Here is a 12,783-nt window from a genome sequence, read left to right on the forward strand (position 1 = left end):
CAGGTTAGAAATTATTTGCTTGAGTTTGTAAGCCGCAAGCCCCTCTGAGTGCTGTTTCAGGGCCTCAAAAATGTGCTGATACATACTCTGTTTGTAGAACTTAGAGCAGAAATTTTGCCTACTTACCCTTTGCCTGCAGACTATCCTGCTGCAGAACCTTTCTCTCTGCCTTTGCCATGCCACTACCACCATGGACAGGGATTCGTTTTTGAAGCCTGGGGTCAGCCCAGCTCCAGAGGAAAATACAGTGTTTAGCTGATGACTGGACTCACCCTTCCTTCAGGGACAGGGTGGGGTTGGACAGAACAGAGAAGGGTGCGACCGGCAGGGTGAGGAGTCAGTGAAGTGAGCCAGCAGGCGCGCCACTGCTGCTGCTATAATGGGAATTTGCTGATCTTGCTTATGTGAAGAGACCAGCCCTGCATAGATCCTTAGTTCTAATACATGCTGGTTCATGCAAGATTCACCTAAAGCCTCAGAAAAAAGATTGAGCCTCTTTTTAACCTTAATTCAGTTGAATTCCAGGGTAGTTTCAGGTTATTGATATAGTCTTCTGAGCTCCACTTTTTCTCTTTGTTATATATCACTAGACTTTGATGAGAAAATGATCAAGCTTGAGTGAGCCTGAGGAAAGCACCTAATTTAGCCTCCTTCCAAGTAAATTTGGAATTGATCAGTGCTTCCTCCTAGTAATCTATTAAGATGTTTACTGCTTTTTATTTTCTTTTTTTTAAAGATGTCTGTGGGGAAAATAATATAGAAACACAGAGTTCTCTGATTTCTTCCCTTTGACACTCTGTAAACCTATAGACCTATCTAACATTGCTCAAAATTGAAATAAATATGATATAAAATGATCAACAAATTAAGTATTATTGTTTTCTTGAGAAGAATAATATCCAGGGTTGTTAAACAGTAATCATAAAAGTCATCTGTGTTTCTTTTTATGTAATTCTTTCATATTCTGAGGCTATTTCTATTGCCTTCTTTCATTTCCACTTGACTCAATTTTGAGAACAGAATAAATTAATCCCAGAATTTTTACAATGTATGGATGAAAAGGAATCCACAAAAGGCTAATGTCCCAATATTAAGCAATAAATAAGGTTGTGTATGTAAAAGTGTTTTCTACAATAACAGGTAGAATATTCCTTTGCATGGTAGCCTAAGGAGTTGCCTGCTGTTCAATGTTTAGTATAAATCAAAATGCAAATAAATCTCCCACTTTCAGATGTGAATATTTAAGTAAGACGATCACGAAAGATACAATTACAAAAATCAGTGATTTAGTCCAACTCCGCATACTTGTTTTCAGGTTCTGTAATTTTTGTTGAATTTCACCTACACCCATTTAGTTGGCATTGGATCTTGTTTCCAAAATTAGCCGTAACACATCTCATCGCTGCCTTCCCTCAAAGGAACAAGAAAGTTCTGTCATTATTGATTTTGGTCACAAGTGGACTGCTTCCTTGTATAGCTTCTCTTTGGAAAGTTTGAAATTACCAAGATAACTAATCTCTGTTCTCAGAGAGACTGTCTAGTCAGCAGAAAACTGTATTTCTTCTGGCAGCAGCTCCTTCCGCTTAGTGTTTCCTTTCTTCAGTCTGTGTGAGTGAAAGACAAACTCCAGACCCAAAAAGGTTTTCACTTTTGGTGTGCCTATTAAACTCCTCCTAATAGAGCAGAAGAGTTGTGGCTCTGGAATTCTGATGGTGAAAAAGAGTGTTTCCTTGTAACAGGTATCTGAGCTGCTCTTCTGTATTAAGATGTTTAGAAGGAGAATGATTCCTCCACCCAATCCCAGATCACTCTATTACTGTTTTCACTGATTACAAAGGTAATACACGCTTGGTATAATGAATGTAAACAGTAAATGTCAAGAAGAATATGATGCCTCCTACAGTTGGTGCTGTCATTCTGTGGGTATGTGTGTGTTGCATTGACATAAACGGGATGGTACTTGCCTACTGTTCTAAACCTGCCTTTTTTTTTTTCCTGTAGATTCTTTTCTATGTCACGCCTGGCTAATTTTTAAATTTTTTTTGTAGAGCTGGGGCCTCATTGTGTTGCCCATGTTGGTATTGAACTCTTGAGCTCAAGCAGTCCTCCCACTTTGGCTTCCCAAAGTGCTGGGATTACAAGCGTGAGCCACTGTGCCTGGCCCCAATCCCTTTTTAATGTTTAAGTGGCTTTCTGTGTCAGTGTCTGTGGTTCTGTCTGCAGCATTGCTTTTTTCCTCTGGTTTTTTTTTTTTTTTTTTTTTTTTTGATACAGAGTCTCATTCTGTCGCCCAAGCTGGAGTGCAGTGTTGCATTATCAGCTCACTGCAACCTCTGCCTTCTGGGTTCAAGCCATCCTCCTACCTCAGCCTCCCTAGTAGCTGGGAAGACAGGTGCATGTCACATTGCCTAGCTCATTTTTGTATTTTTTGTAGAGATGGGGTTTTGCTATGTTACCTAGGCCAGGCAGTCCTTCTTGTTAATTGGCAAGTAAAAATTATGTACATTTATGGTATAAAACATGTTTTGATATGCATACATTGTGGAATGACTAAATCAAGCTAATTAACACGAACGTTACTTTTTTTTGTGGTGAGAACTTCAGATCTACTCTCAGCATTTTCAAGTACATAATGCATTGTTATTAACTGTAGATGTACAGTAGATATCTTGAACTTATCCCTGCTGTCTAATAGAAATATGTGTTCTTTAGCCAGTATCCCCCCAAGTTTCCCTACCCACCAGCCTCTCGCAACTACCATATTACTGTCTGTTTCTGTGAGTTCAACATTTTTAGATCCCACATATGAGTGAAATCACGTCTCTCCATGCCTGGCCAATTTCACATAACATAATGTCCTCCATATTCAACCATGTTGTCACAAATGACAGGATTTCTTTCTTTTTTTAAGGCTGAGTCTATTATGAATATGTGCCACATTTAAAAAATTCATCTGCCATTGATGGATACTTAGGTTGATTTCATATCTTGGGTATTGTGAATAATGTGCAGTATTCTTTTAAAAATGACTGCATCATGTGGACAAATCAGAGTCTATTTACATAATCCCCTTTTAATGGACATTAAGTCATTTCCCATTTTCTGATGTTCTAAACCTGCATCCTTCAATATGCTAGCCACCAGCTACATGTGGGAAATTAACTAAAATAATAAAAATCAATTTCTCATTCACATGAACCACATCTCTCGTGCCCAGAAGCTACACGTTACTAGCACATAGAACTTTACTATTATTGTATGGAATTAAATCAGACAGTACTGTTGTAAGATACTGGTTTCAGACTTTTAAATTTTAATTTAATTTATTTTCTAAGACAGGGTCTCGCTCTGTCGCCCAGGCTGGAGTGCAGTGGTGCAATCTCAGCTCACTGCAACCTCTCCGGTTCAAGTGATTCTTATGCCTCCCACCTCTTGAGTAGCTGGAACTGCAGGTGTACACCACCAAGCCTGGCTAATTTTTGTATTTTTAGTAGAGATGGAGTTTTACAATGTTGGCCAGGGTGGTCTTGAACTCCTGGCCTCAAGCAATCCACTTGTCTTGGCCTCCGAAAATGCTGGGATTATGGGCATGAGCCACCAGCCTGGCCTCAGACTTTTTAAAATTCATGCTTCCATTCTTTCCTTTATTCATTCTTTAAATAATTATTGGGTGCCTCGTATGTGCCAGGCACTGTAGTAGGCACTTGGGTATTTCATTCATAAAGGAACAAAAATACTTGTCTTCATAATGCTTACAGTTGATCCACAAAAGGTTTTTGAGTACTCACTCTAGATAAATGTATATGAATTTATAAGTTGTATGTGTATTATTCTATGCTGCTATATCATAAAACAAGTTCAAATAGGAATAGAAAAGCATAAGAAAGATAAAAATGTAAATAATTCCTGAAGTGGTCTTCCTGTATCCCACTTGGAGGCCACTGTTCTGAATGATTTTCTTGTCATAGACGATCATCTGTAAAGGTTCTTCTAGTGCTGCAACTGAGATTTTATTTATTATTATTATCGTATTTTGAGACAGAGTCTTGCTCTGTTGCCCCGACTGGAGTGCAGTGGTGTGATCTCAGCTCACTGCAACCTCCAACTCCTGGGTTCAGGCTATTCTCCTGCCTCAGCCTCCCAATTAGCTAGGACTACAGGCACACACCACCATACCCAGCTAATTTTTATATACTTAGTAGAGATGCGGTTTCACCATGTTGGCCAGGCTGGTCTCAAACTCCTGACCTCAAGTGATCCACCCATCTTGGCCACCCAAAGTGCTGGTGTTACAGGCATTAGCCACTGCTCCCAGCCAAGCTTTTAAATAGCTTTCAAATAGATAGTCCTATTTTGATATCTGTTCTAAATCTATTTATTTTATTAAAAGAGATTCTCCCTCTCCCCCCCTTTTTTTTGCTATCTATAGGCTTTTTCCTATATTGTTTGAGTTTGTTAATTTACTTATGTACAGCTGGCCTTCTGTATCCACTGCTTCCACATTTACAGATTCAACCAATTGTGAATCAAATATATTTAGGAAAAATACTAAAAAGTAACAATATTGGCCAAGTGTGGTGGCTCATGCCTGTAATCCCAACACTTTGGGAGGCCAAGGTGGGTGGATCATCAGTGTAGATTTTTATATTAAATATTTGTTTAGTTAAGATGGTCATATTTGGATTTTTAAACTTAGATCTCAGGGTTGGATGGACTCTGTATAGTACAGAACCTAAGCACAAATAACTACGTAGCTCCTGCTGTTAGCAGGAAGCAAAGTCATCTTTCAGAGGTGTGTGTCTATTCTTGCATTCACTTAAGAAATAATAAAAAATATCTCCTAGGTGGAAAAGGGACTCAATTCTGAAATAGAATTCTCCCACAGGCTTTTTTTTCTTGGATAGAGATATTTCATTTAGTGTTTTTATAAAGACAACAATAGTTGCTGCTGCTATTTATATAATTTTTCTATGTAGTCAAATTGACATATATAATGATGATATATTTTTAAAATTTATTTATTTATTTTAGACAATAAATTAGGAGTATAGTAGGCACTCGTGATGCTATCATTTGGCACAACACAATTAGGCTTTTTTTTCCTTTTTCTTTTTAAATATAAGGCAACTTGCCAATACATACTTTAAAAACTGGTTTTCAGTCACATTATTTCAGATCACTAGAGAATTTCTGGCTAAAGAACAGTAGTGGATAGTGAACAAAATGCAAAATCTTAAATAAGAACCATTAGCTCACATTCCCCAGAGACAAGAGGAAAGGTAAGGGCTTATTTCATCTTTAAAAAATAAAAAAGCCCAATGCTGCATCTTTAACAGAAGGTTACAAAAATTTATAACAAAACAATCTAAGTTTAAAGTTACAGAAAAATACTAAATTTCTAGCCAACTAATTGTCCTTGGAGATGAGACAGGCTGAGCAGAGAGTGGATAAGGGTATGCTCTAAGAATGGACAGTGGGCAGGAGGGGCTGTTTCCAATGCAGGCTCTTCTCCATGTGTTAGAACCATGCTCATTTGGTAAAGGAAGTATTCAGAGAGCTTAAGGCTTTTCTTTTTTTCTTCGTTAAACTGAGGGGCTGCACTAGAGGGTGAATTTACCTGTGGGGCCACTCACACGTAATGCTACTCAAACCCACACTACATTCATACAGAAACGTAACACTTAAAACTTGCAGTGTAGAGCAATATACTTAGTCAGTGCGGAGAGAACCAAATGCATTTTTTTTTTTTTTTTTGGTGTTTAATCCCAAACTCCAATGTGATAATTCCTTACCTGCCTAATTCCTCAAGTAAGGTAGATTTTGTTTGTTTTGTTTTGTTTTGTTGAGGGGGAAAGGATAGGGGCTGTGGGCGGCAGGTGAGTTAGGGGACAGGCAACAGTGAGAAACGGATCTTGGAGTCTGGAACCAAGATGCCAATAAAAAGATTTTCCCCCCCGTATCTCAAGAAATGGTCAAGTACCTGCAAGATGCCCTTGAGGTCAAGTGCAGTGGCTGTGGGATCAGTGTAGATACAAAACAAAGCCTTGAGGAATGGGAAGGAACTGGAAGGGTATGAAGACTAGGTCAGCTTTGATTTGAGATCTTTGGGTGAATAAGGAATTAGCTTCCAGAGCACTCAGGAAATCTTGATTTTTAGTCCTGGGTGGAGGGGGACGGGGACAGCAACAGGTAGAGGCCTGGCTTAGGGGCCTGAGCACCTATACTATCTCAACTAGGGCATTTCCTCTGCCCACACCTCAGTTGTCCTAAGAGAAACAGGCAGAGATTCAAAATAAGATGGGTGGGAGCTGGCTGGAAATGGCCAAGGTGGAGAGACTAGCTGACAGGCAGTCAGTGGAGAGAAAAGCCTGGGCTTGGGCTTAGGTTGTAATAAAACCAAAAGTTGCTGGAGGGGAGGATGAGAAGACCCTACCTACCCCAGTTAGATCCTACCAAATTCCCTCTCTTAGACATCTGAGAATCATCACATTGGAGTGGTGAAACTTTGAAACTATCCAGTTACTGAAAAGACTAAACCTAGATGGGTGACATATGATGTGTTGCATGTGGAGGGCACGAGGGCTACCTATCTGTACCCTAGTGCTGAATATGAAGACTTAGACTATCTGTGGGATTAGGGGCTCGGTGGGCCTTGCTCAGGATGGCCAGGCTGTGTTCTTGGAAGTAGGCCTGTTGGAAATCCCCACTTAGGTAATCTACTTTGCATCAAGCTGTTCTGGCTTGCCACTGGACTGCCCCGGTCCCTGCTCGGTAGTGGGCCTCAGGAGCTGCCGCACAGTTGAGGGGTACACCTGTGGGCTGCCCACCGTGGAATGGCATGGCAAGATCCTGAGTCCCCGAGCTGTTGCTATTGGGAGTGGGCAGAATGTTGTTCCACAGGGGTTGGAAGCGGTACCAGTGACCGCTGGGGTAGGCTGGTGGGGTTGCCAGGGTGTTGACTGGTGGGGATGGGATTGACTTTTCCAGGGATGGCTTCAGATGGAAGGACCACACCAGGCAGAGTTCCTGCAGGTAAGCAGGGGCCTTGCTCACAAAGCCAGGCCCTGCCAACTGGCATCCTGCCATGGGCTTGCCTGTCAGGCCAGGGGCTGGCATACCATCAGCCTCGCTGCACATCTGTTGTAGGTGGCCAGCTGGTACCGGTTCTAGGTAACTAGCTTGAGGTTGCTAGGGTAGCCTTAGGGGGCATGAGAGATGCCTGCAGGCAGGTTAACAGGGCCTGCAGCAGGCAACATGGCATGGCCACATAGGTGTGCTCCATTGACCACACATGAAGGCATTAGAGTGGGGATGCTGTGGGTTGACACCTGGGTGCTTGCAGTGATAAGCAGACTGCGACTATTGGGGTTGGGGTTGGTGATCTGGCCCTCACACACTGAAGTAGTGCTGACGCCTGCCCTCATCTGGCAAAACTGGATGATCTGGTACATGATGCTACTCAGGTCCAGGGGCTAGCTGTGCTGCAGGGTGGCCACCATGGAAAGGAGGATGGTTGAGGTAGACATGGTCACATTCGGCAGGGGCATCTGAATCTGGCATCTTCTGGCCTCCATCTTCTGGGGGTGCTGGAGACACTGGTGAGCCAGGGCCTGAGGGTGGACTGAGCCTAGGGTTTGGGCCATGGGCTGAGGGTGGCCCAGGCCCTGAGGCTGCTGGAGGCTCTGAGGGTGGGCACAGTACCTGGGGTGGCGGGATACCCTGAGGGTGCTGCAGCATCTGGGGAGGGGCATGGGCCAGGGTCTATGCATGCTGCAGGGCCTGCTAGTGGGCCAGACCCTGGGCCTGGTGGTGGGCTAAAGTGCTGGGTATCACAGTAGCATAGGATGCCAATGGGGGGGTTCATGATAACCTCAGGGAGCAATCGGGCTCCAATGCCATCAAGTCCTTCAGTATGCTTTTGGCTGGCACTTTGACAATGGCAAGCAGGCCTGCCTTGGCGGCAGGCTGCATCACATAGGGGCTGTAGCGCTGGGCTGATGTGTCAAGGCTGTTCACAGAAGGTGTTTCTTTTGGGGATTAAAGTTTATTTTTTAATTGACAGATAATTGTACATGTTCATGGGTTACATAGTGATGTTTTGATACATATAATGTGTAGTGATCAGGTAATTAGCATATTTGTCATCTTAAACATTTGTTATTTATTTGTATTGGGAAATTTAATATCTTCTTGCTAGCTGTTTGAACTATGTAATAATTGTTAACTGTGGCCATCTTACGGTTGTATAGAACACTGGAACTGATTTCTCCTACCTCGGTGTGATTCTGTATCCTTTAGCAAATCTCTCCCTGTCCTTCCCTTCTCTCTTCCCTTTCCAGCCTCTAGTATCCTCTGTTCAACTTAATCATATGGGTTTTTAGTTAGAGAATTCTGAACGACATAATGGATGATGCTATTATTAAAAGCAAATTCAGGAATGAAAAATTCAGTTGTTTTTTTCTTCCTTTTTTTAGGGCAAGTTAAAGTCTTCAGAGCGCTGTATACGTTTGAACCCAGAACTGTAAGTATTCAGTTTTTTAACCTTAAAATTGACAGAAAAACCTAAGATAATTTCATTTAGACACTTCCTCCGGTATGAATGGTTTGCCTTTTCTTTGATAAACATAGGTAATTCTCAGGGATAGATGTTGGGTCCAGAGCGGTTTAAGTTAAGCCCCAGGCTGATTTGCATGTCTTCTGCATCTTGAAGTCATGTCCATCCTGTAAAGCTTCTTCTTACTTGGTGACACCAGCTGCTTTCAAATTGACAGGTGACTCGCATGTGAAGCCCAGCAACCTTGTCTTAGTCATCCTTCTTCTGAATCTCATGCAAACCTTCCTGCATTCTCCTCTTGACCCTCTACCTCAAAATAGCTCATAATGGTACCTACTGCTAATCTTCTAGAACAATTGCTTATTTCTCTGCAGTGTGCATTTTCCATTATTATAGTTTCTGTATCCATCCATTTATCTGTGGTTTATTAAGTGCCTATGATGTGCCAGATACTGGTCCAGGCCTTGGGACTAGTGCAGAAGGACAGAAAGGACAGTCTCATAGAGCTTGCATCCAGTGGAGAGAGACAGACAGTAAGTAGACAAATAAATGTGACTGTCAGGGGCTAAGTACTCTCCAGAAAAATAAGAAGGGTGAGGGACAAAGAAGTTAGTGGAGGAAAAAGTGCTGTCTTCGATAGCGTGTTCAGAGATGGCTTCTGGGGAGAGACCTGAAGGAAGTCAGGCAGCAACAAGTGCAAACCACATCCTTGGTGGATGCTAGAATAGAAAAAGCAGGGAAGACAGCATGACTTTGAAAGTTGTAAACACAAGAGAGGGTGGTGAGAGACTGCTTCAGAGAGTTGGGGTGGATTGGAAGGGCGGAGCAGGTAGGGCCTTTGGATCTCGTTTGGATTTTGCTCTGGGTAAGACTGGAGGTGAGTGGATGGTTTTGATACAGTAGTGACTAGATAGTGAAGCAAGGAGTCCAGATGGGGGGCAAAGAAGGAAACCAAGGTTTCTTGGGGAGAGGGAGTGTATTAGTCCATTTTCACACTGCTGATAATGATACCGAGACTCGGTAATTTACAGAGGAAAAAGAGGTTCAATGGACTCATAGTTGCACATGGCTGGGAAGGCCTCACAGTCATGGCAGAAGGTGAAAGGCACATCTTACATGGCAGCAGATGAGAGAATGGAACTAAGTGAAAGGGGAAACCCCTTATAAAATCGATACATCTTGTGAGACTTATTCACTACCACAACAGTATGGGGGAAACTGCCCCCATGATTCCATTATCTCCCACCAGGTCCCTCCCACAACACGTGGGGATTATGGGAGCTATAATTCAAGGTGAGATTTAGGTGGGAACACAGCAAAACCATATCAAGGGGAATCCTGCTATCATTGGCTTTTCTCTCTTATATGCTAGGGACCAGAGCTTTCGCTCTGTGGGCAGTCAGCTTGCTGCCAGGGTTTTCCCCAAACCCTGCTGTCCCCAAAGTTAGAGGCAACTCAGAAGGTCACACAGCACAAGCGACACTGAAAATCAATTCACTGCCATCAGGCCAGGGCCTATGTTCAAATCCCAAATCTGTCATTTATTGTGTGAATTTTCTTACCTCATGGCCATTGATTCCTTATGTGAAAACGGGGATACCATTCTGCAGTGGAACCCTGCCGTGAGCATAGAATATTGAAGGCCTACCATGTGGTGAGTGCCAGCATATGGTAACCACTAATAGACTAACATGGGGGTGTGCATATTCAGACAATTCTCCCAAGACTTTGTATATGAAATGTTTCTGGAACAAGAAAGGTGGGGTTTTTATTCTTCTCACCAAGAGATTCCACTGACTACTCTCCTGTGTTGGTGAGGGATTGGAAGTGGGTAGTGTTAATTTACTGAGCTTACCATAGCAAAGTTCTACAGACTGGGTGGCTTAACCAAAGGAAATTCATTTTCTTACAATTCCAGAAGCTAGAAGTCTGAGGTCAAGATGTCGGCAGGGTTGGTTTCTTCTGAGGTCTTGCTCCCTGGCTCGTAGATGCCAGACTTCTCTCCGTGTCTTCTCGTGGCCTTTCCTCCATATGTCTGTGTTTTCCTCTCCTCTTATAAAGATGCGAGTCTTTGGATTAGGGCTCACCCTAAAGACCTTGTTTTAACTTAATTAACTATTTAAAGTCCTTATCTCCAAATACAGTCATATTTGGAAGTACGGATTCTCAGCTGATGATGAACCCAATAAACTCATCATAAGACAAAAAAAAATCCCTAAGTCAAGAATGCATTTAATACCCTGATAAGCCCATTGTAAAGTTGAAAAATTGTTAAGTTGAATCATCGTATGTCGGGGGCATCTGTACTGGGGATTCGGACTCTAACAAGAATTTGTGGTCGGGAGAGGGCACGAAAAGCCCATAACAGGGAAGTGTGAGGCCCAGGGCTATTGTCTTTAAGCCCTGCTCACAGGGAGTGCCATCTTTCTTGCCTCTGCTTGTCCTTATCAGTTGTGTCCTGGTTGATTTTGTGATCCTGAGGGGGATAAGAGTGGGGGAGCAGATGGGTGGTCAGATGCCAGCCTGGGACACTCAATGAATAGACGATTCTCTGCTGCCTCCTTGACTCTAGAATGGGACCTGAATTTACTTTGTTTTGAAACTGTAGGTGACTCCTGACTGTATCTCCTCTCTCCCCACGTGTGCATTGTTGGCCCCACCTTTGTCCTTTCTCACCGACCTCCTCCTTCCCCTTTGCATCCTCATGACCTGGTTATGCCTTTCCTTACTTCTCGCCTACAGAGTTAGCTCCTCCATTCCATCTGTAGTCTGGATTAGACTGGTGTTCCTCAAAGGTGGCTTTGCTTCCATCCCCTGCTTCAACCTTTTATTCGACTAGAAAAGTCATCCTGTATAGTCCAGCCTCTATTCCAGACCCAGTGTGCTCTGCTCCTTCCCCTTCTTGAACCATCCCGCCTAGATGCGACTCACAATAGAACCTATTGCTCAGCACTTTCTAGACCCATGGCCTTGTCCCTTCCAAGCTCACATTAAATACTCCCTCTTCTGTAAAGACTTCTCTGACCACTCCAGCTGGAGGGGGACCGCCTCTTCTGCCTCTGAACTTCCACACTTGGTATTTCAGTCCTGCTCACGGGCACAGCATCTGAGGAAGCAGAGCAGCACGGGGTTCAGAGCTCGCACTAGGGTTCAGAACCAGCTCCGCCTCTTGAGCAGCTGTGTGTCTTTGAGGAAATTACCAAGCCTGTCTGTCACGGTGTTCTCATCCATAAAGTGAAGATAACGATAGTCCCACAGGATTTTAGTGAGAATTAAATGAGATTAATTTCATGAAGCTGCTGTTACTATTAAGGAGTAATTGTTACTATCTAAGGAATAGCGGTTACTATATTAATAGACATTTAACAGATACTTTTGATGGGGTGTGTATTGATTTATTTACTTCCAATTCTTCTCCAAGATGGAGTTTCTCTACTGATTTAAAAGAAATCTTAGTTATTATTGAATATACAGGCGAATATACATTTATTTCATTAGGCTTTAAAAAATACACTATATTTAAAATGTTGCATTTTTTAATATTTTTAGTCCCAAGGATTGTAGGCTACAGTGAGTAATGACCACCTCAAGGCCTGTTGCCTCCAAATTTCTCCCCTTTTCAGCTCCTTTCAATCCAGATATGAAGGGGGTAGCGTCTGGCACAGCAGGCAGCCTCTAGCTCTCACGGGCCTTCTTGTCTGGTTAAGTGCCTATGTCATGCCCTCTGTTAAATTTTGAATCTCATTCCAGAACTAGGTTGGTCTTACCTTCTTTTTCTGAAAGAGAATTTCTGTTGGAAGCTGTTTGGTCTTTCTCCCCTCTGACCAGCAGCCATCTTCTCTGGAGGGACAGATCCACCATAGCACATCCCAAACTGACCTGGCCTCCTTGAAAGTCATTGGGACCAGGCAACATTGAAAGGCTGAGGTGGGCTCTGAGGAAATCGATGGCAGTCCCCCAGGCAGGCCTGGGTCCAGTTTTAAGCTCCCGTCCCACCCTTAGGAGATGGGGACGGCAATACCCAATCCTGGTCTTGGGATCCACTGAATAGGAAGAACACTAGGCAGCTCCTGCTTTTTCTTGCCAACCCATTTCTCATCTGTCTTGCTTAAAGGCAGGGGTGTCTTGGCACCACCCAGCCCCATTTGGTTTTTTCTTCTCACCCAGCTCCTTTCAATAAAGTGTCACCACAGACCTGGCTGGACTGGATTGACCAGCATCAAGACAGA

General features: G+C 43.1%; 1 protein-coding gene and 1 pseudogene across 1 annotated transcript in view; one reads left to right on the forward strand and one right to left on the reverse strand.

The window, feature by feature from the left end:
- OSTF1 (osteoclast stimulating factor 1) overlaps nucleotides 1-12,783 on the forward strand; it is a 60,607-nt gene that overhangs the window by 23,263 nt on the left and 24,561 nt on the right. The window contains exon 2 of the mRNA XM_017972926.3: nucleotides 8,475-8,521. Within this exon, the coding sequence (XP_017828415.1) occupies nucleotides 8,475-8,521 (47 nt within the window). The remainder of the gene's footprint in view (nucleotides 1-8,474; nucleotides 8,522-12,783) is intronic.
- On the reverse strand, nucleotides 6,598-8,234 carry LOC108591894 (protein FAM222B pseudogene; annotated as a pseudogene).

The sequence above is a fragment of the Callithrix jacchus genome, chromosome 1 (assembly GCF_049354715.1).
Source record: "Callithrix jacchus isolate 240 chromosome 1, calJac240_pri, whole genome shotgun sequence".
Taxonomy (NCBI): domain Eukaryota; kingdom Metazoa; phylum Chordata; class Mammalia; order Primates; family Cebidae; genus Callithrix; species Callithrix jacchus.